General features: G+C 40.4%; 1 protein-coding gene across 2 annotated transcripts in view; it reads right to left on the bottom strand.

Annotated features, from left to right (window-relative positions):
• The window catches only part of LOC107391664 (voltage-dependent calcium channel gamma-5 subunit), a 33067-nt gene extending 12956 nt beyond the window's left edge, over positions 1 to 20111 (bottom strand). The window contains exons 1-2 of one of the 2 annotated variants that reach the window (XM_015969074.3): positions 19926 to 20111; positions 3683 to 3923 (exon numbers count right to left, since the gene is read on the bottom strand). In XM_015969074.3, the coding sequence (XP_015824560.1) occupies positions 3683 to 3878 (196 nt within the window). In that variant the 5' untranslated portion in view covers positions 3879 to 3923; positions 19926 to 20111. Of the gene's footprint in view, positions 1 to 3682; positions 3924 to 8307; positions 8740 to 19925 lie in introns of those variants that run through there. The other variant, XM_054744869.2, reaches the window with a different exon arrangement.
• Positions 20112 to 27661: the final 7550 nt, after the last annotated feature.

The following is a 27661-nucleotide window of genomic DNA, read 5'->3' as shown; positions in this document are numbered from 1 at the left end:
TAAATGTGTGTGGTGTGTGTGTGTATATAGAACATATTGCAAATTCCACTTTATAGTGATAAAGCAAAACATTAAAAAAAATCTGCTTGTATAATTTCAGTCTATACAAAATTTGCTGATTTCTGAAAAATAAATCAATATCTGCCAATATCGTTATCGACCATTACAGTAATATTAATATTGGATATTGGTATCAGCCCAACAAATAATTTTGGTGCATCCCTAATAAAAAGTATCTATCAATATATCAAGCCTCAAAGAAAAGAGGAGAAATGTTCGATTATTTGCTGATGACACATTGTTTTATTAGAATTAGATTCTGTTTGACCTGTATTTAAAAAGCAAGTCACCCCCAAATAAACTTTTTTTTTTGCTGATAAACTAAATAAACGAGTGTCTAATCGTGCTGCAGACACGTGTCGTCAATAATTTGGCACTTCAGTGCATCTTAGTTAAAATTTAAATATTCTGCCTAAAACTGGCAGTGTTGTGCCGTTGTCAGGTAAAAACTCTGCACTGTATTTTAATTTAAATCTGCCACCGCTATTGGCTAAGAAGTATGCTATGATGTAAACTGGTACATTATGATGTCACAATCCTGTCGTGAGCCTGAGTGTGTGTGTATTTGTTAGCGGCTCCGCCCTCTCGGTCTGCCAGGCAACAGCATGTGTTGCATTTTTCAAACATGAAGTGGGAGTGGAGTTAGACTCTGGTAGGGGTGACTTGCTCTTTAAGACAGAAATGAGTCCGACTGACATAAATCCACAGCCTCATAATGAACAGAGTAAAAACAAAAGTTGATACCTGGTTTACTCAGTTAAACACTTGTCTGGAAGGGGTTTGCCTCTAAGAAAAAAAAATCAAAAACTAACAGTTAGTTTCTTCCTCGCAATAATCCAGATGTCCAAGCATGCCTGTAGGATACTGGAGCTGAGGAGGACAATTATATTTTGAAGGTCCCTAAATCATGCATTGCAAAAAAGCAAAATAATAATGCCTTTAACATCTTGCAAGAGTGTAAAGTTAGGAACAAAGAGGGCTTCTGTTTAAATTCAGAGTGCTTCTAGTGAGGAAAGAGGCCTTAGACAGCTATCTACCAACTGGAATAAAGACAAATGACAGTTTCAAAGGGAACAATAGACACCTGAAATGCTGTTTGAGATCGCGCTCATGCGATGAGGACTTAACAGCTGGGCCAAAAGCAACAGAGGGGAAGAAAACTTTAAAAAACAACATCATGCTTGAGTATTAATCTGCAGCAAATAATCTAGGAATCTGTACCAGTAGCAGTTATAAAGAGAAGACGGGAAATATAAAAAGGAACACAACTTCATGTGCATATTGAACAGACATTACGTTCAAACGTCAACATTTACCAGAAAGTCGCATTTGGAGTGCTAACTCTTAGATGAGAAGCAATAAACCTTATTTGTATGTCATGACACTGTCATATTTTTCATTTCCAATTTTTTTTATATGTGATCCCCATTGAAATGATGGGGATCTTAATGCAATATGTTTCATAATGAAAACAAGTGGTTTCACTGGAGCAGTTCGCAGCTTGCAGCTGAGTGTGAAGTGGCTGGGATTAAGATCAGCACCTTCAAATCCAAGCCAAAAAATGGGTAGAATGTTTTCTCCAGGTCAAGGATGAGGTCCTGCCTCAGCTGGAGAAGTTTAAGTATCTCAGGGTCTTGTTCACGACTGAAGGAAAGATGGAGCGCGAGATCGATAGGCAGAATAATGCTGCATCAGCGTACCGGCCTGTCGTGGTGAAGAGAGACCTGAGTCGGACAGGTGAAGTTCTTGATTTATTGGTCAGCATATGTTCCTACCCTCACCTATGATCATGAGCTTTGGGTTACCAAAGGAATGAGATCACAAATACAAGCGACCAAAAATACTTTTCTCCACAGGGTGTCTGGGCTCTTCCTGAGAGATAGGGCTCTCAGAGTGGATATGCTGCTCCCCCACATTGAGAGGAGCCAGTTGAGGTGGCTCGGGCATCTGGTCAGGATGCCTCCTGGAAGCCTCCCTGGTGAGGTTTTCCAGGCACGTCCAACCAGGAGAAGACCTAAAGGAAGACCCAGGACACGATGAAGGGACCATGTTTCTCGGCTGGCCAGGGAACGTTTTAAGCCTAATTTATACTTCTCTGTCTGCATGGGAAGACATGCAAAACCATTATCAGTCGGCTTAGAGGTCCTCTGATAGGCCAAACTTTTTAACAGTCCATCAAAAGTGATATAGACTGCAAGCTTGTGATTGGTCAGGATGCCGCTTCTTTTACATTTGTCAACATCACCACCATTGCCCCCTGGACGGAAATAATGGGAAATGGGGGTTTAGAGGTGCCAATCACACGAAGAGGTAGAGGGAAATGAGGGACAAATGTGTCCGTGTTAAAAAGTCTCTGAAATTCATAAAACAATGTAAACACAGCAGATAGACTACACTGGACTGGATAACTGTAATGGTGGCAGGATACCTCAGAAAAGCACTACGTCCTCATTTGTTTTGAGGGGGAATTCCTTTGCAATGATCCCCAGGTGACAAAGAAGTCTGAAGGGAAAACATCTCCATCAGTGCGTGTGTGCAACTCTGCACTCGAGCTGATGGAGATGTTTAAATCAGGCTTTGGGATTCTCTTGGCTGTGAAAAATGGAAGTCTTGGCCTCTCTTCCAAGGCTACTGCCCCAGCAACCAGCAATCAGGTAATTGTAAGACAACCAATGGATGGACATTATATCCTTTCAACATGTAGTTTACGTTTAGAGTGGATAGGGTGCTGTATTTCCATTATGCCTTAAAAACATGTTGCTTTTAGACAAGCGTAAAACCAGAACTGCTCATATGACTTTAACAGAGGAATATGACTGTTAACCTATTCAAACATAGAGAAATCTATCTAATGTGTTACATAGGGGTTTCCATTTAAATACACCTAAGGCAATTTTTTGAAATGTCACTACTAAGAATGATTATTAATCAAACTTCCTTCATTGCCCCCCCCCCCCCCCCCCCCCAAAGTGAATCAGCTTTTATTTTTATATTTTACTTGAGCAAATTCAAGTTTATTTATAAAGCGCCAAATCACGACAAGAGTCGTCTCAAGGCACTTCACATAATAAAAATTCCAATTCAGGTCAGTTCATTAAGCCAATCAGAAATAATGTTTCCTATATAAGGAACCCAGCAAATTGCATCAAGTCACTGACTAGTGTCAGTGACTATACAGCAGTCATCATACTAAGCAAGCATGCAGCGACAGTGGAGAGGAAAACTCCCTTTTAACAGGAAGAAACCTCCAGAGAATCCTGGCTCAGTATAAGCAGCCATCCTCCACGACTCACTGGGGATCGAGAAGACAGAGCAGACACACACACACACACACACACACACACACACACACACACACACACACACACACACACACACACACGTAATGTGTCTACAGTTATATTGTGATGTCTTAGTAAATATTCTATTTGGTGAAAGATAAACTTTATTGTATTTATCCTAGTGGATCTATAATTAAACGGATAAACTAGTATTAGCACATCAAAAGTCAAGCACACCAAAAAGTTATTATCAGGAGAGAGAGAATGTTTAAGTGGTTAGCAGCAGTGTGCTAGTCGATGGCCCCCTCCATGAGGCCACCACAAACATCGTCCTAACTCACCAGCCAGGAAGCAAACCCTCCAGAGTCCAGAGTGGAGCGACATGCGCATCTCAGTGCTCTGGTTGAGAGGAAGGATGACTCCTTCTTCGAGGTAGAGCCAGTAGTCAGTGCTCACGGCGATCCCCAACAGGCCGAGGCCGCAGACAGCGAACACGCTGCTCAGCAACGTCAGCACCTTCCTGCCACATAGGCTCATACCACAGCCTCAATAGCAGGGATGCACCACGGGCAGAAAAGAGAGCTGCAAAAGATGGCAAAAAAAAAGACATGGTTAAAAAAGTAAGGAAAAGAAACTATGAACAATGGACAACCCTGAGCATTCTCTTCACAAGACTGTCTGACAAGAGAAGAGTGTCTTCAGTCAGAGGCTTCTTCAGTTTGGCTGCAACACTGACCGCTACTGGAGATCCTTCCTGCCAACAGCCATTGTAATATACAACAACTCTTTGATGACTTGATTATTATTATTATTCTGAGCTACTACAGCAATCAGTTTCCCTCTGGGATTAATAAAGTATTTTTGAATTGAATTGAATTGAATTGAATGAAAGAGAAAAAAGGTAACCCGTCTCTTGAGATACGATTACATTATTACTATTGGTGCTGTAATTTCCATGATTACTTTCTTAACTGAGTGCTTCTGGGGTTAATTATTACTTCATCTTCTTTCAAACTAATTTGTCAATTAATTAAATACCCATGGAGACGGGTTAACAAGGGTCTGCAGCTAAAGCTAAACAGATCCTAAAATGACTCCATGAGGTACATTTTACTGGATAAAAGTACGAGTAGATGGTTCAGAAGAGAACACTGAATTAAATGTCTCCTTGACTGAACTTTGCTTTGTTTGCTAGAAATATCCATTGAATCATTTAAATCCCAGCAGAAATGTCTGGCTCAAATATCGACACAAATTGCTTATAATGCACTGTTTTCTCTTTTTTGTACACTGGTGATGTGAAGGAATACGAGCTATAGACGCTGTCAAGGAAGTGTCATTGAATGAATGCGCCGCACACAAAACCACATGGATCGGTTTGTGAAAAGTCAAGCGCCACACACTCCACGGAAAGAATGGATTCTGCATAAAGAGTTCCCAGCGTGCAGTCACACTGAGAACAGAGGAACTGGGAAGGTGGAGGGAATGTGTGATAGGATTTTGAGCTTGGCATCTCACATCTACATCTCTACAGACTGAGACTTTGTATCATGGCTGCAACCGAAGCTCCTCTGGAACAAATTAGTGACGTGTTCATTTGAATGTTAACTAGAAGTAAGAAGCCTTGACAAACAGAAGACAGAGAAAAAATGCTGATGTTGGGGATTTTGGTGAAACTAAATGTTTTTTTACATCAACAAATGCTCACGGCTTTTAGACCAAGTAGGCAAAAAAGGGTTTGCAGTTTTTTACTATATGACAATTTACATTTTCTAATATTTTATGCTTACTTAGTAATGTAATAGTTCATCTAGTGACCATTTTATAAACTTTAGTAGAAATTGTAAGAAACTAAGGCTGCTGTGGCCCAAGACTCTGGAACTCTCCCCCCCTGAGCCTGAGATCAGTGGTCTCCTTTAAAAAGCAGCTGAAGACTCACTTGTTCAAGCTGGCTTTCGTCTGACCTTTGTCACCCCATCTCTCTTTATTCTGCTCTCCCCACCTATTCCACCTTCCTCAGGATCCACTGACTACCCTCTTTCCTATTCACTCTGTCTCTTTCTTAACATTTTTTCTTTTAAATCCCAATTGCCTATTTTTGCTCATTTTAAATATATTAAACATTTTCTAAATGCTTTTTTATATTTTTACATTTTTTTGATTTTGTGAAGCGCCTCGTGATTTTTATCTTGAGAGGCGCTATAGAAATGATATTTTCTTCTTCTTCTTTCTTCTTTCTAAGTGATTATTTCACAGCTGTTTATCATTGGACAATCATTCTCCCACTGGTAAGCACGCACACCTGTTCTCACCTCAGCTCCCTTCACTTCCCTTTGTTTTTAAACTCCTGTTTCAATCAATTAATCAATCAATTAAATTGTATTTACATAGCGCCTTCCACTTCCTTTGTGGGAGCCCAAGGCGCTGAACCCATGGACGTAGTTTTTGGGGGACAGGGACCCCCCCCCCCCCCCCCCACACACACACACACACACACACACACACACACTTTTTCCAAAGTACATTTTTGTCCCCTGAACTTTTTATCATCCAAAAACAATGTTACGCTACATTAATAACAGTGGTGGAGCACTAGGAACAAGCGGAAAACAACCACTTGTGTTGAAGCCTGTTTCCCATTAGAGAGCCTGATTCTCCTCCCTTTCCGGTCAGCTCACGGGTCCCCGGAAGAACAACATGGCTAAAAGAGCTATTTTCTAATCTGCTTAGCCTAAGACCGTGGATCACATATATTGTATGTTATACTGCAATTTAAATGAAAACTAATGATGGGTGTTTCGTAGCTGCTACTTGCCAAATGGACAGATTTATGCTGGTTCTTTCCCCCTGAAAGAAGGATTTCAAGTTCGCTAAACTTACAGCTGTTTTTCTCCGTGTCTGGTTTGATGATGTCACTTTAGTGATGTGTATTTGTAGTCCTGGACTTATTTTCACACAAAACCTAAAATAACGTTTCCTCCCGTTTGAAAAGAGCACATTCCTGGTATCAAAGTGCGTCTTTAAAATTATTTTTATTTTATTTATTTTTTTACCGTGTCCTGTCTGGCTGTGAAGCAAACAGAATTAATGTCTGAATGCTGGTGACAAGCCTTACAGATTTACTCTCAGGTGGAGCATCAAAGCTTCTGCTTTTAATGTCACGCCTGATACTTAAAACTTTATTGTTGTTGTTTTTTGAATGCTGTGTAATTCAGACCAGACTCGGAGACGGGGGGGTGGGGGGGTGGGGGGGGGGGCAAGAATAAACAATCAATGATGAACAAGAGTCTGCTTCTAGACCTGCAGAAAAGGGACGCACAATACAACAGGAGCAAGCTATCACTGCGTCAACTTGATGAAAAAATGTAAATTCAACGTTGTTTTACTGAACAATCACTATAATAAATCACAGTGCATTTAGTGCCAACCACAGCCTTAAGACATGTGTTGAACGTGCCCAAGTCCATACTTTTGAGAGCACCATGTGAGCACCTGTGTGTGTACACGCGCTTGTTTATGTAAGGTTTCTCTATAGGAGCGTCCAATAGAGAGTGTGAGGGGCCACAGATCTGCCCCCCAAAGATGTGTAGGAGATGGAAGGAGCTCCAAATCCCAGAGATCTAGGAGCTGCCCCAGAGCATAGGGACCCGAGGGAGACTGCAACCAGAGAAGCCCCTGCCCCTCTCAAGAGGCGCAGAGGATTGCCCCTGGGGGCCACAACCAGCAGCCGGCAGAGTCCCGGGAGATATCGGCGGCAAGCCCACAGGCCCGGCCGCAGCCTCCCACCCCCTAGCCGGCCGAGCCTGGAATCCAGCGACCTGGGACCCAGAGGCGACCAGCCTCACCGGGACCCAGCAGAGCCGTGGGACTCAGATCCCACCAGGCAGCCACCGGGATCAATCAGGCAGACGCCAAAAGTCTTAAACCCCCTGACCCGGGAGCCACGAACACTCAGGCGGACCAAGGCACCGCACTCCACACCTAATGTGGCAGGGGGAGGGGAGACGAAGATGTATATCATCAAAAGAAGTCTAGGAGAGGGGAGGAGTCAAAGGCCCCACCTGAAATATACAGTCATACACACAGTCACACACTCCCTCCCTCATGCTCACACATACACATACAATCTTAAATGTACAAAAATGCACGCCAGACGCCCACTCTTGCTCCCCATACATATCCTATTCACTCTGGTCCTGGTACTGCTGCACAATGGGTACAACCATCACCGGTTCCCAGAGTTCGGCCCTTTCTACTGGGGTGCTGATGAGCAGGCTCTCCCGCCCAACGCTGAGCAAAGCAACCCACCCCAACCCATCCCTAAACTCACAGCTGTTTATCTCCATGTCTGGTTTGATGACGTCACTTTGGTGACGCGCATTTGTAGTCCTGGACTTATTTTCACACAAAACCTAAAATAAAGTTTCCTCCCGTTCGAAAAAAGCGCATTCTGGGTATCAAAGTGCGTCTTTAAAATTCACGGATGCACATAATAAGCGGAATTAGAAAATATTGTTTTTAGCCCCGTTGACTTGCATTCATTTTTTCGTTCCTCCAGGGACCCATGGTCCGGAAGTAGATGGGTGTGATTTAGGATCCCTATTGGCTCTGCTGATACTTGCTAACCTGTGATTGGCCGTTCCTGCCACCTGCATACTTGACAGTTCTGCATTCCTGACATTGCACAAATAGCCTCTAGGCTGTAGATTTATACGTATTTTTTGTATACTTACTGTAAAGACCCCCCCCCCCCCCCCCTTCTGGTCCTCATGCCAGTTGTGCCCTCCCCCCGCCTCTAAAGTCAAACGTACGTCCATGGCTGAACAGCACAAACAACAAGATCATAGAAAAAAAGAAAGACGAGCAATAATAAAACAGCATAAAAAAGATCTATTTACGTTAATTCAAAATACATTAAAACTAGACTTTAAAACATTTAAAAAATAAGAGCCACAAATTATCTTACATGAAAGCCAAGCAATGCAAGTCTTCAACCAACTCCTGAAAACTGCAGTGACAACTCAAGAGAGTTGGGGCTAGAAGGAAAAGGCTTGATTGGCATCCCTTCCTTGTTGGGTCCCCTTGTGGTATTTTGTGCTCCTCATGTTCCTGCTGTTATAGTTATTTAACAGACGTCACTTTAGTTTGCCTGCTCGCCTCTGGAGTCTGAACTGGTCTTCTTCTTTGTTGCACCATGGCAAACTTTAATTTTTTGGGATGGACTGTAGTGTTTTGGTTCAACTGAATAACTAATTTAAAACTGTTTTGTTTTATTTTAACATATTTGTTATTATTTAAAACACATCAAACCCAGGTTTATTGCATTCCAGGTTATCCTCCCCACTCCTTTCTTATTACTGAATCATGACCTTTGACCCTGAAACATACCACCCCATGTTGTTCTGGGTTCTTTTGTTCTTGAATTTACAACAAGGCATAACGTCTTGCTTTTTGAGATCGTTTAGCCGACTCCACGTTGTCACACAGGTTCTGTTGAAGTGATTTCTTAATGCTTGGTAAAACTGAACTTGGCTTTCCAAATAATGTGTTTTATTAAGAAAATTCATGACTTAATTGTTTCTTTATTCTTTTTTGTATTCTTTAATTGCTTTTTTTAATTAGTCGATGAAATTGTCGTTTAAAATCAACAAATAACAAAAAGCATTGCACAATAAAAAGACATAATCTTCAGGATGCTTGATAATTAATTGAGCTTTAACAGGATTTGTTCAGAGTGTGAAGACAGACTGTTTCTAGACAGAAATCTACAGCAACGTTTTATAATTGTCTAAAATACAGTTTAGTAAATTTACATCCAACTCATTTAGCTTTTCTTCATAATAAAAACTAGCACAAAGGAATGAATAAATAAAAGCGAGTGAATGGGCATTTGTTTGGAGCGGTTCTAGGATGAGAGCACGTTCATTCACCCACAAAGCATCTCGATATTAAAACCTTCATGAATTTCAATTATTCCTTTCATTGATCTGGTTTCTAAAGGACGGTTTGGTTACTTATCTCAGGTGGGAAAAGGATATTATGTTCATAGAGAAATGTTTCTCATTAAACGTTCAAAGCCAATGGGACTGAAGCTTGGGCAAACACAAAAATCCTCTTGGGGAAAAAACATTTGGATCAAAATAACAAACAAAAAAAACCATAGGTTAAAAGAAGAATGGTCTGAAAATCATCACGTCTCCTGTCTATTTTCAGAGTATCAAAGCATGAAAAACGAACCAGTCGTGCTAAAATCCTGGATCATCTTGATGCAGAGCGTCTTCCCTGTGGACCCAGGAGACACGCTGCTATAGAGTCAAGCAGACATATATAAACCATCGCCGGAGTAAAGGGCATGTCATCGCCAAAAGTAGGGCGATGTCTTTGCTGTCTGCCATCTTAATCTGCACGCAGCTTCCTGGCAACCTGAATCCAAAATGCTCACTGCAAAGTAAAGAAACACAAACGTGATTTTGGCTTAAAAATTTATTTATGTTCTTAGTTTTTGTACAAGATGCTGCAACTGTTTTGTCTTAATATTTATATTTCTAAGACCATCTTTATGTCTCTGCTGTTAATTACAGCAACAAAAGGATGATTTGAAAGTACTTTTTTTTAGCATTACTTGACCAAACTCAGTCTGCTTTAAAGCTCAAGGTGAGCTAAACTTGTCAGACATGAGTGAGAAATCACGGCAAACAACCGACACTCTGATTCGATGTCCTAATCTGAATTTGTGTGTCTGTCCATCTCTGGTAAGGGGTCGTCAGTGTCACGGAGCAGATCTCTTTTGGTGTGTTTATTGACCTAGTTCCTGTGGCTGTGAGTGCCGTCCCTTTGCTGCCTCTGATGTGGACAGGCAACGCACACAGTGTGAGTTTGTTCCTGTTGGGTGGTGTTGCTAGGGACGGCCGGAGAGGCCTGAGGACAGAGGTGGCCTAATGCATGACGGAGGAGAGACGGACACAGCTGGGCGACGCTGGCGAGCCCATTTCAGCGGGCAGCTGAGGTCTGCGATAACAGTTTCATACACAAAGAGACATCAAGTTTAAAATCATTCATTCATCAAACATCCGTGAGGTATTAACTTCCAACTGACAAAACTGTAGAAAGTTTGTTTTTTGTCTTTTTTTAAATTTAGTTTAGAATTGACAAAGCTCTTCGAATTTGAAGCAAAGCGTCTTCAAAAAACCAAAGAAGTCCAGTTGCCTCCGTTATGAGCCTTTGGATTCAGGCCCTGTCCACACGTAGCCGGGCCGGGGATCTGCCAAAACGTAGATGTTTTTCTACGTGTTGGCCTGTCATCCACACGAAAACTGAGTTTTTTCACACGAAAACGGAGTTTTTTAAAAACTCCGGCCAAAGTGAAGATCTGCGTTTTCTCCGTTTTGGGTGTCTGCGTGTGGACGGACAAAACCGGAGTTTTAAGGTCCGCAACGTCACTTTCCGCGACAAAAAAATGCTGACATCACGTGTGCGACCTGTGTTTACACTAGCCGACAGCATGGATGCCCTCAGAGCTGCGCTCGCTTTTTCAATGGTCCAAGCGCTTTTTGCTTGTTTGTTTTTGCAAGTGGAATTACTGCTCCTTGTGGAAGACCACAGACGAAGGACGAGGTTAAGAACGGGGGAAGTACTGCCGCCTACAGGTCTGGCATGTCCTTAACAACGTATTTATCCGGGTACGTGTGGACAGAGTTTGTTTTTTTAAACGAGGTGGTGTGGATGCAAGTTTTTGGAGGGGCGGATATTCGTTTTTAAAAAACCCGGCTACGTGTGGACTAGGCCTTAGTTTTAGGTTTGAGGTTTTTTTCCTCTCACACCTGTTACTCACCTGTAACACCTATTTGCCATCCACTAATCAGCCCTCCCTGCATAAATACTCCTCAGTGTGTTGATTTTCCTGCCAGATTTGTTTGTTGCGGTTTTGTTTTATTTATTTTTATTGCGCACTAATCAGCTTTTGGTTTTAGTTCTGACGGGTATTTATTTAAACTTAGTTCTCAGACTCTGTCCTCACATGTGCGCCCAACAGAGGTAGCTCAAACATTTTAAGCAATCTCAAGTATTTAATATTAAAACAGACTGTGAGTCATAAAAAATTATTACTGACTTGGACTTGGTTAACCAAATTCTGGTTCAAAGTCTCCTTCAAATCACATTTTCATTTCATGGTTTAAACTCTCTGTGATCATCTGAAAGTCTCAGCCTGAAATGGTAGAAATACTCTGTTGTAGCTACCTAGGGAGGAAGTGATGGATCTGACATGGCCATGACACAAAAGTGAGGAAGAATAATGACGGGATAACTGATACAAATCTGAATAAGTGAAAAACGCTGTTATTTTGGTGCATTGTTGCTTTGTTGTCTTTAAAAAAACACACATTTAGATCAGTGAAATGAAAAGTTTGATCCTTAGAGCACCGGCTAACCTTGGTTTTATCTGTAACTCTTACATATTTATCCATTTGTCCAGTTGCTGCTCCCTCTTTGTCATGTTTGGGGTTAGGGTGATGAAGCTTAACACAGCAGACCAGAGATTAGGTGGGCACGTATGGGAAGAGCAGCTCAGAAAGATAAGATGGGGCTTAATCCATAAGGGCTTTGTAGACAAGCAGCATCTTGAATTGAAACCAGTAACAGGGACACTATGTGAATCCCAGTCATGCAGATGCTGACTCTTAACGGCAGCCTATATTTATTCAGTTTTGGATTTCTGGAGAAATCTGACAGATGGATAAGGAGAGACAAAGCTCCAGCTGAGACTGAAATCCGTTACACTATAGTCTAAATTTTAAACCTACATGCCTCAAAGCAGAAATTTAGCGTTTTTCACCATCGAGAGCCAGAAAAAATGCGTCACACCTCTCTTCCTACTGCCATGATTATGGCTGGAAGCGACATCTCTCTCCTCTAGCTGACCAACAGAGCTAAAAATGCATAGTTTGACAATGATTGTTATTCTCACTTTATTCTGTTTTTATTTATAAATATGTTTTTTAAAGTCTTACTTTTCCATAAGAAATGTTGCAAACTCTGCATCATTTTAGGTACTTCCAGAAACGCTCAAACATGCTCTGTGATTGACATCTGTACATAGGTGGATGTCTAACGCTACAGGGAGTCTAAGTCTCCTCCCTTTCTGGTCGGCTCATGGGTCCCCATAGGATCGAAAAAATGAATGCAAGCCAACGGGGCTAAAAGAGTTATTTTCTAATCTGCTTTGCCTTATGCACTGCATGGATCACACATATGTTGTACTTCAATTTTAATGAAAGAAATGAAGTGAGTTTCGACCACGCCTGTCATGTATTTTGAGATTCATCAGCTTGTAAAAATTTGCAATTAGCTTGACTACAAATCAGACATCAGCACGTCGTAGAATTTCCTCTCCCCTAGCGTAGCTGCTACTTACCACGTGGCCAAATTTATGGTGGTTCTTTCCTCCTCAAGGAAGGGTTTAAAGTTTGCTGAACCCTACTTTTCTCCATGTCTGGTTTGGTGATGTCACTTTGGTGATGCGCATTTGTAGTGGACGAATTTTCACACATAATGTAAAATAACGTCGTATTTTCTTATTAGAAAATAAGAGCATTCTTGGCATCAAAATGCATGTTTAAAATTAACGGACATTATATATGAAATCCATGAAACACAACAAACGGAATTAGAGAATTGCATTTTTAGCCCCATTGTCTTGTATTCATTTTTTTGTTTTGTTTGTAGTCCTGGACTTATTCTAACACACAACCTAAGATAATGTTTAACCCCGTTTGAAAATAAGCGCTTTTTTGGCATCAAAATGCGCCTTTGAATTTCACAGATAACAAAAGTGAAATCCATGGCACACAACAAAACAGAATTAGGAAATAACATTTTTAGCTCCATTGACTTGCATTCATTTTTTTCGTTTTTCCGGGGACCCATGGTCTGGAAGTAGATGGGCGTGACTTAGGCTCCCTATTGGCTAATGCTGATGGCGCTCAGTTCACATTGAATATTACGGGATGGAGAGTGGGCTTAGCCAAACAAATATTGCCAACATTATACCACAGTGCAGAGTTAGACTATCACTTTTATGAATTTCTAAACATGTATAAACAATTCCTGAAAGGTGGAAGATTGCTGACCCAAAGGCACACAAGGAAGTTTTGCATGCTTTTAGCACCCCCTAGTGTCTGTTATTAATTCTCTGTGGTAAAACCGAAAGCAAAAATCTCTGCTGTGCGTTTGTCATTTAAACACTTTCAAACACAGCGACAGCTCATGGGGTAGAGGGGGTTGTCCAGTGATTGGAAAGTTGCAGATTCCATCCTGGCTCCCAACAGAGAATGCTGCTGCTGTTGTGTCCTTGGGCAAGACACCTAACCTGCCTTGCATGCTGCTTGTGGTGATTGGCGGGACCGGTGGTGCCTGTGTTTGGCAGGCCTCAACTCTGTCAGTGCACCCCTGGGTAGCTGTGGCTGTATCGTAGTTCATCATCACTAGCATGTGAATGGGTGAATGATTGTGTTGTGAAGCACCTTGTGGGGTTGCAGAACCCTAAGAAGGCACTAAGAAAATACAGGCCATTTTATCATAATCTAACAGCTAAAATGTCTCCTCAGCCTTCATTAGTGTCTACAGGATCAATTCATTACTAAATTAAACATTTAGCTCACAAACAAAAACATGCTGGAAGCAGACTGCAGCACCAGGTATGTCAGCTTAATTTTTCCTTAGTCCAACAGCTGTCAGCCCGCCACACTGAAATTGCAAGCGCACTATTCTGGCCACAGAGGGTGGCAGGGGTCTGAGTGTCGTTTTCATTAACCATGTAAAGGGTGGTTTTAGCACATACATGCTTATGAAAATTATTTAAAAATATGAAAAGTTGCAAAGTATCCCTTTTAAGATAGTCAGGTTTATTGTTATGGTAGAAAAGGATGGATGAACTCTGACTGATTCCAAGTCCACTTCTCAAGGCAAGTGGATTTAAATACAGGAAGAGAAATTTGCTCTCATTTGGTACCATATCACGGAGGCAGTCATGAGACATGATCTCCTTACTGGGTGAGCTACTGTGTTTTTGGGACGCTTGTCGGATCCAGACGTTTTAAGCTCCACTTAACACAAAACATCTTCCAGCATCTGTGCCACCACTTCATGGACTTCTGCCACAGGTTCTGCCTTTTATATCCAAGAGTAGTTCTGGTTTCTCAGTTGATTGTATAATTTTTCACTCTGCAGACTCTATTTCAAGCTTCAGGCTTCTATTTGTTTATGTTTGTTTATGTATTTAGCAGACGCTTTTGTCCAAAGCGACTTACAAGTGATAATCGGCATGTTGCCCTTGAGGCTAACAACAACAATAACAACAACATGACATCAATCATGGAGAGGAGGGAACAAGGAGTGGACAGTAGAGAGGGGGGAGGGGTGCAGGGAGGGTGCTGGTTAAGAAGATGCTCTCTGAAGAGCAGGGTCTTCAGGAGTTTCTTGAAAATTGAAAAGGAAGCCACTGTTCTGGTAGTGCTTGGTAGGTCATTCCACATTTGTGGAACGATGCATGAGAAGAGTCTGGATTGTCATGAGCGTGGTGTAGGCACTGCTAGCCGACGACCCTATGTTGACCGGAGCGGCCGGGCCAAGACGTAAGCCTTTGCAAGAGGATTCAGGTAGATGGGAGCCGTACCATCTCGGACTTTGAATGCTAGTGTTAGCAATTTGAATTTGATGCGTGCTGCTAGCGGTAATCAGTGGAGCTCAATGAACAGAGGGGTGACATGTGCTCTTTTTGGCTGATTGAAGACCAGACGCGCTGCTGCGTTCTGTACCATTTATAGAGGTCTCACAGTACAGGCTGGAAGACCAGTTAGAAGGGCATGACCTCATGATAACTGGCTAAAACAATAATCTTCAGCGCACTTCACCACTTTGAAAAAAAAAGAAAGAAAATGAAAATGGATTCAGAAGTGGAAAGTCTACAGTTTGAAATTAAAGGAGCCCTCTTCCAATTTACCAGCGATGTACCAGGATGTTTCGTAATTCCCCTCATATGCACAGCAAAGGCTTGGACCTTTTGAAAATGGATTTTTTTTCACTTATTTTTAATTATTTTGTGAGATTCAGGAACTTCTAAGTGTGAGGCAGCTAGGTCTCTTTTTGTGAGAGGGCTGAAAACCGAGTTTCAGATTTTTTGAGCATGTTTGTGGATTTTTGACCTCTGATAGCTGGAAGCAAATTGGCACTGGTGGAGTTTGTGCAGTGCTTAAGGGGGAAAAATGTCATAAATACAAACTTCGACCAAGTATCCTGAGGATTTGTCTTTTTTCAGAATTTTATCCTTATTGGGGATTGCTAGTGATTTATTTTCTCCATTCATACAGTAAAGTTGGTTAACAGCTGATCCAGTTATGTCTGTTAGTTTATTGCTAGAATAGAGGTCTCAAGCCAACATACCAGATTTTCCCTTCAAGTTAAAACTTACATCTATGAGCTTTCCAATTCCAATTCTGTCATAAACAGCTAAAAATGTTTCTGAGACGGGGAACAAAAATTGTCCAACAACTCTGGCTATCAAGAAGTCAGACTGGCAGCAGATTGCCAAATAACTATTCTTGATTTGGTCAGTAAGGATATGTTAGTTAACAGCAAAAACTACACACAAACTGACTTTACACACAATCACAGCTCAAAGTCAATTTTGTGCGATGAAACAGGACTTCGGAGTAAACAAACATGGTGGAGTAGGATGAGCGTGCAGCGCACTTCCATCACCTCTCTTTCTGATTGGCTACACATCACATTCATTGGCCAGCATGCTAGTTTGTACCCAAAAATTGAACCAATAAAACCCAACATGTTTGAAAGCCTGGATTTATGATCAGAGTGACCCTGACATGCTCCAGAGCTGACCAGAACACTCTTAACGCACCACACACCGTAGGACAATCTGATAAGATTATCTTTAGTGCCATTTATCATCATCATCATCATCATCATCATCATCATCATCAGTTGCCCAGTAAAATAAGTTTGGAGATTGCACAGCTAACCCTTTGAGTTATTCCCACCCATATTAGAAGAATTAATATTGTTCAAATTGACCAAACACTACCCATCCAGCAGAGAAGAATGACCACTTGATTTTCTTTTTATACTTTCTTTTTTGCGATAAAGCATAACCATAAAATGTTTTTTGGGGATGTTTTGCACATTAGCAGTTAAAACATTTGATCTTATGAGACATTTTTTCCCCAAACCTTTAGACCCTGCATGAAAACCGAACATCTCTTCTTACCAGATTATTTTAGCCGAACGGAGCATCCAGCCTGTGTTTTACAAGCTGTTCCAGAGGCAGTTCCCTTGCGCCTTTTTAGCAAATGATTCTGACTTTGAACTGTCATTCACAATCTCCTCTAAACTAATGGCAAGTCTCTTCTGAGATTTCCTGTCAACTTTGGTGTCTTTTGAAAGTCATAAACAATGATTGGATGAGACATTATCACACCATAATCAGCTGAATGTACATTTCTTTTAATTTGATTCATCATGATTCATTAGGAGGAAGTTTGATATTTTAATTTAACCCTTTATTCAACAGCGCACCATGATTTTCTGAAAGGGTTTACACTCACTTAGTTGTGGCATCAAAACAGTGACTTGCAGCAAAAGCACTAACATCCATTTCCCTGTGTTTGTTGTAAGAACAAGTCTGCCATTTAATTGGAGCTTGACATGGCCCTGTTGCCTGGCAACGCAATACAGAGAAACCTCCAAATTAGTTAAGCATGAATGGACTAATGAAAAAGTCACAAAACACGTCTTTCCATTTGGAAGTGCTTTTTACATGCAGGAGCGGCGATGGAGGGAAAACAAGACAAAAACATTACACACAAATACATCATGTTTAAGACTTAAATGTGCAGCCAAGCAGGCACAAACTGCACTGCGGGCGGGAGAGCAAGAGAGCCATGTGGGTGTTTTTATTTGAATCATTTCTCATGAAGATGCTCTATAGACAGGGCAATTTCACTATAGTATGCAGTCACTGATGAGCCAAAATCTTGGTAAAGGTCTAATAAATAAGTAGCCTGGCAAGGCATCCATATGTAAATTTATAGTCTGGCTACGACCCATAGACAGAGCTCAGTAGTGTGGCGGGATCTATGGTTGTCTGTCAAACTGTCTCCACATGCTATTGGACAACACTAGGACCAATCAGACCAACAAATATGTGACGGATTCATTGCTAAATCGGTCAGCGGGGCAGTCTGTTATACATCAAGGAAGAAGAATAAGCAAATGCATCCTTTTTCATAATAAATGACTTTAGTACCTCTATCTTAAGTCTAAATAATCTAAAGTTGATGCCAACGCTGTTTCAAATTAACACAGTTTCTGAGCTAGTATTTTTGTAGTTTTTCTTCATCACAGCTCTGGAGCTAAGCCAGCCCAATGCCTCTCTACATACAGAGCACTGTGATTGGCCAGAAGTGTTTTGTTACCAGAGCACTTGTAACACACCACATAAGGCAGGATTATCTTATAAGAGTATCTTTAGAGCTGTTACAAGGATCGTGGGAAAGGGCGGGGCAGGTCAAAAATCTGTTTTTATAATCCTACCATTTGGATTGGGCTTAAAGAGTGTTTTTGGGTCCAGTCTGTAAGCAGGATGGTGGTGTGAAAGTCCCAAACTACAAATCTGGACACAATTGTGATGCTTTCAATAATCCAGTAACTGACATCGCAGCTGACCACTAGGAGGTGCTTGTTTAGTTCTAATGCATGTTGATGGTTACGTTTACATTTTCTAAAATATTTCAACTGTCTTATTTACAGAAGTAACTTTAAACATGGCAATGCTTCTCTGGAAGCCTTCTGTGCATCAGGCATTTTTTACTAAGGCAACCTGTAGCTCTGGATTTGATTTTTGATTTAAATTTCAGCAAACAGCAGTGCTGCAAATTTAAGGCAAATTGTTGGAAGTGAAGAGGCCAAAGTCGGGGTTCATGTGTTATACATTGAATGGACTGTAGCATGTACTGTCTAAATATGAATAGCCATTAAATTCCTGCAATAGAATCAGCATAAACTCCAAGAAAGAGTTTAAAATCTTTCATTAATGTCTAAGAAAAAATGTTGTGACTAGCATTAAATGAACAAACCTTGAGGAAAAAAAGAAAAGAACCTAAACAAAATTTGGACAAATGAGCTTTAGTGAAAATTAAACTCAAACTGAAACACAAAAACCAAGTTTTGATACAAAGCAGACTGAACAACTATATTCACATCAGCTGAAACAATTAATTTGGATGTTTTTCTGAGCGTAAATATCCACAAGTGCTGGTTTTAGAGATATTTCCTCTGAAGAACTGGTACTAAAATATTTTACCACTGAAGCCAGAATATGTGTCAGCATTTGGCTTAGACCTACAAACCATGTACTTTGAGGAAAAGACAAAAGCAACAACTTTTGATGAGTTTCAAACTAAAATAACCAAATCTTGAACTTTTTTTGTAAATACCATTTCACTGAAGCAAAAATATTTTAATTTTCTATGTCATAAAAAATAAACTAATAAATAAAGAACTGATAGTTGTAGTTTAATTCATTTATTTTTGGCAACATTTAGTTCAAACAGTAGAAATATTTGTTTCAAATAACATAAAATTAGGAGTTTTAATCAAAAACTGAATTTTATAATCGTTCACACTTTCATTGTATCAAAGTCAATATTCTATTATCTGCCAATTAAAGTGAATTTGTAAAAATATTAGCCATTGTTTAAATCTGTAATTTGGTTTGAAACCAAACAAATAAAAATAATTTGGCTTCAAATCTAATGTAATCATTCACATTCTGGGTCATTTTTCCATCCCAGTTTTTAGTGGCCTCAACTTTAAACGCCAATTCAACATTTGAAACAAATCCTTCTCCAGTATGCTGCCCAGTATCTCTTCAGGGGTGGTTCAGTCCTAATGTTAATCCACACCAAAACAGTCTAAATCAGGTTCGCAGTTTTCAGTGGGAAGCAACCTACTCCAGATTAGCGCCACTTTCGCTCAGTGCTAATTCACAGCATCACTTGTGCACAGCTGTTTCTGCGGAATCAGCCAGAAGTTTAAACTCATCATCCTTTCTGATCTGGTTTAAAGGGACGTCGCTGTCCGTGGTGCTGAAGCAGCTATCGGGTTTCCACCGTAAAAACAGTTTAAAACGTAAACCTGATTATTAAAGAACATGAATGTGTAGGATGTGGAACCATCTGGATGTTTATAAACACTGGAAATAAGAACGTGAGCTCAGTTCTTGTTGTTGTTGTTGCGTATTTCAGTTTTTTTCTTAACTTCCTGATCTCTTTCTGACCACATTTCTGAGTATCGCATTTTTTGATTATTACAGATAATAAATGGGAAGTTTTTTGCTTTTTGTGCAAATGAAAGGCTCCAGAAAGCAGTTAAGTGAAAATAAAATATAGCATTCACTCCGGAGCAAGAATAAAAGGAGGTCCACTTCAGCAGCCCACTGACATGAAGGGAAAAACGGATTTAATGGTTCCATTCCCTTCAGGACGCTCAACGAAAACAAATGAATTTGTTTACCTTCTTAGAGAAGACTCGTTGACAACAACTCCGCGTTTATCTCCCCTCTTGTTTTCCCGGATTTTGATGCGAGTCAGAACAGAACAGAACCGAACTGGCGGCTGCTGTGGAGCTGGTGCAGTAGTGAGCGAGCGCGCGGAGACGCACGTGGAGCTCAGCTCCGCGCTCTTCCCAACCCCAGGTGAGTGGAGGAGCGCGACGTGAGTGAGGATGACGGCACGAGTTATTTTAGTAAACATCATCAGACTGGAGCTCATAAAATATCTAAACATTCAAACGAAAATAAACCCACGTGCTTTATTCATTAGGATTATAAATCCTTAATGCTAAAATAAATTAATGTAATATTAAACTCCCATTGTCAGGGCAGTAGCATCATTTATCAAACAGATGAGAGGTTTGGTGTGCAACAAAACAAATCTCCTGCTCGTTTGCTTTATTTCCTTGTTTATTTTTGTTTACGACACCACCCTCCTTTATGAAAATGATTTGTGTTGAGATAAAGAGTGTCACACAATAAATAAATAACGCCTTCTGTTATAGCTAAGGAAAATGGAGGGAGATGTAAATAGCACCTGATCTCTTGCAAGTGTCTGACTAACATCAACTCATCATCAGCAGGAACCCGTCATCAGCTTGGATCTGACTAAGCATTTCACAAAACTGCACATTGACCTGATTGGATAGCAATGTGGCCCAAATTTCCATCCCAGCCTCCCTGATTTTTCCTCAGAAGTGCATTTTTCACACATTCTCACCTCTTCTGTTTCCCTCCATGACAACAGAACGTCCAACTTTCAGCTGTAAGAGTTAAACTCCTGCAGAAGAAACAATGACTGACCAAGTTTTTATGAGCTCCCTCATGAAAGTTTGAGCTGGTTGCTGACCAGTGCAGTGCACTATATTTGGGGGTTCAGTAATTGGTGTCCAAAACAGTAAATGTCAGACTGGGCCGCGGTTTCCTTCACCATCACCTGCATGGTTTGTAAGACATCAGTTACTGAGGAAGGATCATAGAGCCTCCTGACAGTTTGCTAATAAAAGCTGCTCAGCGCTGCAGAGGAAAAAAAAAATTTATTGTGAGGGTGAAGCAAAGTGTCACTAACTGGAGTAACTGGATCTGAGTCATGAACACAAGGCTAGATAAATAAATATTTTTAGAAATTGACAAACAGGAATCAATTTTGAGTCCTAATCAAGATCAAATGAAGCCAAGAATATCCTGCTGTTATTAATTTTGAAGCATTGTTCTAAAGACAAGTTATTTTTCTTTATCTCAGGATTACCATGTGTTTTTTTCATCTTTATCTTTTATGCTTGGTTTCTTGAGATTACAATATGAATATGGTGCAAAAATGAGTGGTTCTTCTCTTACACCCAGTTTAATTAGTTAAATTGCTGTCCTGCCACTTGGAGATGATCAATAAAAGAGTTTGTTCCTTTATTATTTCCAACATGACTGACTGTCCTGATTCCTGATAATCTGCATGGTTTAGCTGTTATTGAAAAATAAATTACAGTACAATATAGGAAAACAGTTTCTAGGTCCAAATAACTATCAACATTTTTATGTCAAGAAAGTAATCTTTGTTATCCCACAATATGTAAATAACATCATGAAAAAAAACATTTTAAGGTACTCTCCGTTGGCATTCATCCAGCAAGATTTAAGAGTTTACCGAAATCTTTATGGCAAAAAGAATCAACCCTGTCACTGATTTCCTCAGCAAACTAAATTCAATGTGACACAAATATAACCAAAGAAAATATTAAAATGATTGAACTGATTAAATTTAATAAACATTTTTAAACCAACCTGGTCCAGTAATTAAATTTCCCCTTCAAAATCCACTTTTTGGAGCTTTTGACCAATATTTCACCATGGAAACACCTCAAAGCGGGTTTTGGCTCCACACTTGCATTCTTCTCTGAGCTGCAGACCCTCAGCAGGTCTACAAAGCTATATCGCCTACAGCTGGATAGAACAGTGTTACATCATCATGCACCATTCCTCCTCATCCATGTAGTGTTGAATCCAGAACCCTTTCCCCTGGACTGTAAACACTAACCCCCACTCTCACCAAGTTGTAAGCGAGGTGTTGCGAAGACGTGATTTCTTTCTTATCTAGCTTACTCTTTGACAATGTTTAGAACATGAAACTTTTTCTCTGCGAGAGGTACAGGAATCTGTTCAGTCTTCCTGAAGAAGAGCTTAATCACCAGAAATGGTCAGCAACAACCAAGTGGGCCAGTTTGGTGGCCAGACCACCGGGTAATGTCCCAGTGCTCCTGATGGCAGGATCATCACTTTCTTCTTCGTCTTCTTCTTCATGGTTCATGATGCTTTACTGGGGAGCTAGGACTATGTCATGAACTGGGGGCAACAGTAGCTCAACAGGTAGAGCGGGTTGTCCAGTAATCAGAAGGTTGCAGGTCCGATCCCTGCTCCGGACAGAGAATTCTGCTGTTGTGTCCTTGGGCAAGACACTTAACTCACCTTGTCTGCTGGTGGCGGTCGGAGGGACCAGCGGCGCCTGTGCTCGGCAGTCTCGCCTCTGTCAGTGCGCTCCAGGGCAGCTGTGGCTACATCGTAGCTCATCACCATCAGTGTGTGAATGTGTGTGTGAATGGATGAATGATACACTGTAGTGTAAAGCGCTTTGGAGTCCTTTCTCTGAGAGGCGCTATACAAGTGCGGGTCATTTATCATTCATCATTGGGTGGAACTCACACTGGTGGGGGCCGTTTTTCAACAAATCCAAGTGTTTTATTTCCTGGTTGATAAAATGTCTCAAGAAAATAACCTATTTCAGAACAAATGACGTCTCCATAGTGCCAACAGTAATATTTTAATCTTATATGAATGCTTCATTGCTCTGAAATGTTTCAACCAGCTCTAGACCATCAAACTACCACCACCATGTTTGATGGTTGGTTGGGTTTTTTTCTGAAGTGAAGTGATGATTTAAATCTTTAAAAAATATGTATTTTTGTCTTTTCAGTATACAAACTATCTAAATAAATAATTAAATGAGAGATGAGCCTTTTTGATGTTTTTGGTCAGAGGAGATTCTCCATGGTTGCTATTTTGCTGATTTGAGCATGAAATCTGAAATACTAGGTATGATTAAAAGGGAACAAAAGATAGGAAAAAGTAACATCTGTAACAAAGGAAAACACTTAATATCACCAAAATGAATTTGAGAAATCAAAAACTTAAGACCACACCTTACAGGGTAAGATAAGATAAACTTATTTTAGGCTTCAATCATGTATTTTTGTTCTGTTTCATACAATAAACATAAATCATAAAAGATTTGCTTCATCCTCCCGTTCTCTTATAAAACCCAACCAATCATTTCTCACTGTGCAGCCGTCATGTAATTGGCCGTCTTTCAGAGATGATCTGTAATTAAGTGTGCTCGTTTGTGGAAACATGATCGATGAAACCCATCAGGTGACGTGTGAAATATCTGAGTATAAATTTAGTTATTAAGAAGACAGAAGAGTCTCTAAAATGCTGTAGACATCAAGGTGAAAGAAAATTAGAGGAAAAGTTTCTATGATCAATAGGAAATAATGGCAAAAACCAGATTTATCTGTTTTTGTCTCTTTGAAACCTCTCTGCATGTAATGAGTCTTATCTGCCAACGCATCAGTTCTATTGCTCATCTAAATGTTTTTCTTTAAAAAGGCACAGTTCCAAGTTTAAACAATCCTTTTCATAGGCTGGAAAAAGAAAAATAAGGGTTCAAAAATAGAATCACAGTAACAGTCTTGATGCAATAAATATAGATGTGTGGCAGTTGATTGGTAGGTCCTGTTTCCCAATGGAATCTGCACGTTTTACCGTTGCATTTTTTTCTCAGTACTCTGGTTTTATTCCAGAGAAAAAACATGTATGTGCCTCTGATTTGTGATTCTGAAAATAAATAATAAAATGTGTTTTTTAGTGACCCTGATAGACCAGGCCACTGTCCAGGGTGTAGCCAACTTCTCAGCCAGGCAGAAACACTTTGGAAAGCATTCAAAAACATGGACGAATGTGTGTGCTTTTAAATGTATCTGTTGAACTAATCTTTAATTTGATGCAAAAGAAAATGATTAGAATTTCATAATCCCAAATAATTCTTCATGTTTGCATCACTTACATATCTACTGCACGTGTATTAATTTTAGTAGTATTTTATATTTCCAAAGCAACCGACGTCAAAAGATCTAAAACTCTTTGTTTATTATTTAGTCTACTATCTATGAATGTATGAATAAAAAGTAGCAAGTGTCATTGTAGCTCACTAATGCCATAAATGTACTAATGTATTCCACCAAACGAAGATCTTTTTCTACAGATTGGCTTGTCAACCACATGAAAGTGAAGATACTGTTTAATCAAAACAGTTGTTTCAAAAGTCCAAAGTGAAAATTTGCTAATTCTTCGTTGTTAGCATCTGCTCTAGAACACCACAGGTTAAGAACGATGTCAGGGGTGGTTATTGTGAGCCACCTAGTTATTCCACGTGGAAGGATTGTTTTTCGGCAAAGACACCGGTTTCTGAAACTACTGCTGCCTACAGGCTTGGCATGCTTATAAATGTGCTCCTTACTGCACTGTGTTGAGTCTACCACTAGGGGACAGTAGGGGACGAGAGAAGTGAGTGAAGGAGAAGAAGAAGTGAACAAGGGAAATGAGATGGATGCCTGATTTTGCTCCATGTGACGCATGTCTGAATAAAGCTTGTGCCACTTTCTAATATAACAGCTGAGCGTAACACACTGGACTTTTTGTTTTGGTAAAAGGTGGTGTGGACCTGTTCTTATTTTTCTACATTGGTGAGGGAGGACATTGGGTTTTATAAAAACCTCGCTACGTGTGTGTGTGTGTGTGTGTGGGCCTTAGAAAGCTTGACCAAAGAGACAATGACATTAAAACAGATACTAGTGTAACATTCCTTAATGCGATTTAAAACCAAAAGCTTAGGTGTGGACCTCATCTCTCCTTTTATTTACTTGCATTATCATACATTAGGTACAAATGACACAATCAGTTACAAGGTTAAGTAGCTCAGACTCATTCTAAAGGTATCAGGCTGACAAGGAAAAAAAATACATACACCATTTGCAAAATACAATATTTTCTTTTGTTTACAGTCTCTGTGTATATCTAATGTAGGTACGTTTGGTACGGGAACAGCACTGCAGCGGTTATAAAATAACCAGACGGAGAACACGTGGGTTTGGTTATACAGTAAGGCATTCTCACTGATAATGTGCACTGCATGTCCAGGAGGACAGCAGCTTACTTCATCTGTCAGGACAAAGCTCTAAAAATGAAACGCTGGAACAAAGAAAGACGCTGCATCACATTCATCTAAAGAAAACTACTACTGATAAATGCTGGACTGACTCGGCTCAGGCACCAGAGAGGGGACTGGATCAGCGGGACGAGGCACAGGAAGTCTTCAAAGATCCAACATTTTTTGAACACATCTCCTTGTCCCTTCAGATCCGTTTGGTACACAGTGTAAAACACGTTTTCCCTAAATCATTCGGTAAGTAACAGGCACAGGGAGGTAAAGGTGAAGCGAACAAGCCTACAAACAAAGAGAAATCCAGTTCTTCTTCACAAACTCTACAAGTTACCTTTGTCAGAAACAAACATTTTGAGTACGTTTGTTTTTAACCTCACATGAACATGGACAAGCATGAGGGAAATAAAAAGTATATTAAAAAGTTATTTAAGACAAGAGTACACAGTAAAAGTAAAGCTGGACAGAGCTGGACAAGTTGGGACAGGCACACAGGGGAAGACTATCATTTTCTATAGTCTGACTCAACAGGCTGAAATCACAAGTCTTTCTGCTAAAGGGATCAAGCTAGAGTCTAAAACCTGCATGGTAAATGGAGCAAAGGCTGTTTTTGACTAACCCTAAATCTGAATTTGTGTTAACTAGATGTTTTTGTTTCAGAAACGCTGCCGATCTCTGGCAAAACAGCACAAGCAGGAAATTTAACATGAGAATTAGCCCAAGTATTAAAGTGAATGTGCACCAACTGTGCACAAGTGTTGCTATGGCAACGTGCTATGATTTATTTTGTGGCAAGTATGAGAAGCTGCCACAGGAAGTCATCAGTGTTGCTACACAGCTAACCGTTGGGTTGTGGGACGCTCCAGGTTTGGCACATGCAGAACAGTAAAGTGCAGCCATTGGATAAACATGATTGATTTCAGTATCTAATTATTTATTTGTGTTTGGAATTTTTAAAGCTGAAATAATGAGTTTCTTGAGGGTGAGATTGAAAAAAAATGTATTGTAGTCCGGAAATGCTCATTCGTGCAAGACTAAACCGGAACAACTAAACATTAACATCCCGAGGCCTAGGGATGTCAGAAAATATTGACACACTGAAATATCACAATATTTTGTGTTATGATACTGAGTCAAGGTTAAGATGCAAGTATCTATTTTTAATGAGAATTTACATTTTTTGTGGTACAATTCAAACTCCGACTGCAAGGTGGCAGTAGTTCTTACCGCCTTCATTCTGCTGGAACGAGATCTTGCGATAACACTGAATATTACAAGCACCTCAGTTTTCCAGTTTGATTCAACTTGCAAACATCATCTGGCTTTTATTATTGCAAATATCGTATCGTCTCCTCTGCATTGTGATATTTATCATAATGCCAGATTCTTGGCAATACACACCCCTACTAAAGCTCTCTTTACACAGAAGGAAGGTCTCCCTATGGGCCAAAAAAATCTACCAAAACAACGATGGTCATTGCAGAGTCTTGTTGAGATCTCCAGGTGCGTATTAAGAAAGCAGTGGGTCCATCGTTAACTTTTAATAGAAGGTGATAGGCTCACGACGGCTTTGAAATTCACAAAAATTTCTGTTGTGAGGTTTTGGTCAGGGCCCCATCATGAGCGTGTGTGGCGTTCTAGCAGCTGGATGAGGCCTAATGAAGTGTGACCATGGGTCCGAGTGGTAGACTAAAAAAACTCAAGAAAATAACTGAGAAAACCCTTTTTTACTAGTAGCTTGGGCCAAGTAGCATCACAATTGCCTTCACAGTAAAGGAGGTTTCCAAATTTGCTGCAAACCAGCCACATTCTAAAAGACCGTGGAGAACGTAGCAAAGTTTCAATCCTCTGTACGCAGTGGCGTGTCCAGATCTTTTACAATGGGGTGGCCCAGGTGAGGCACAACTTTGTGCATGGGTGGCACCAATGGTTATGCTTTTTGTTGTTTTACCCCCAAGCCTTTTGTGAACAATGAAAAGCCTATTTAAAGGTAAATTAGTGTGGTGGCACCTGGGGTGGCCAATCAGATTCCAAGGGTGGCATGTGCCACCCCAGGCCACTCCCTGGATACGCCCCTGTCTGTACGAGTGAAAATAACCAAGTGCCAAAACGTGGATTTATTAGGCTAATAGATGAAGGAGCCCTGATTTAAAACCACCAGCGGCAGCAATTTCTCAAGAAAAGCTCTGCATCTGATTCAGTCAATACACTGGGAAATGTCTGGTTTATGTCACAAAGTATCAGTAATGTGTGAGGATTGGCAGTATCACAGAAAAGCTGTGTCACTCGACAAGTGAGCTCAAATTTACTTACAATGATAACCAATCAAAAACAGTGTTTGCATTTATTATTCACCCTAAATCGTATTGTTGTTTTAGATTTATTAATCAAACATGCAGGATTCATGTCCGATACTCGATGTGTGAGCGT

The sequence above is a fragment of the Nothobranchius furzeri genome, chromosome 4, assembly GCF_043380555.1.
Source record: "Nothobranchius furzeri strain GRZ-AD chromosome 4, NfurGRZ-RIMD1, whole genome shotgun sequence".
Taxonomy (NCBI): Eukaryota; Metazoa; Chordata; class Actinopteri; order Cyprinodontiformes; family Nothobranchiidae; genus Nothobranchius; species Nothobranchius furzeri.
The sequence above is the reverse complement of the archived record's forward strand: the minus strand, read 5'-3'. Positions and strand labels throughout refer to the sequence as shown.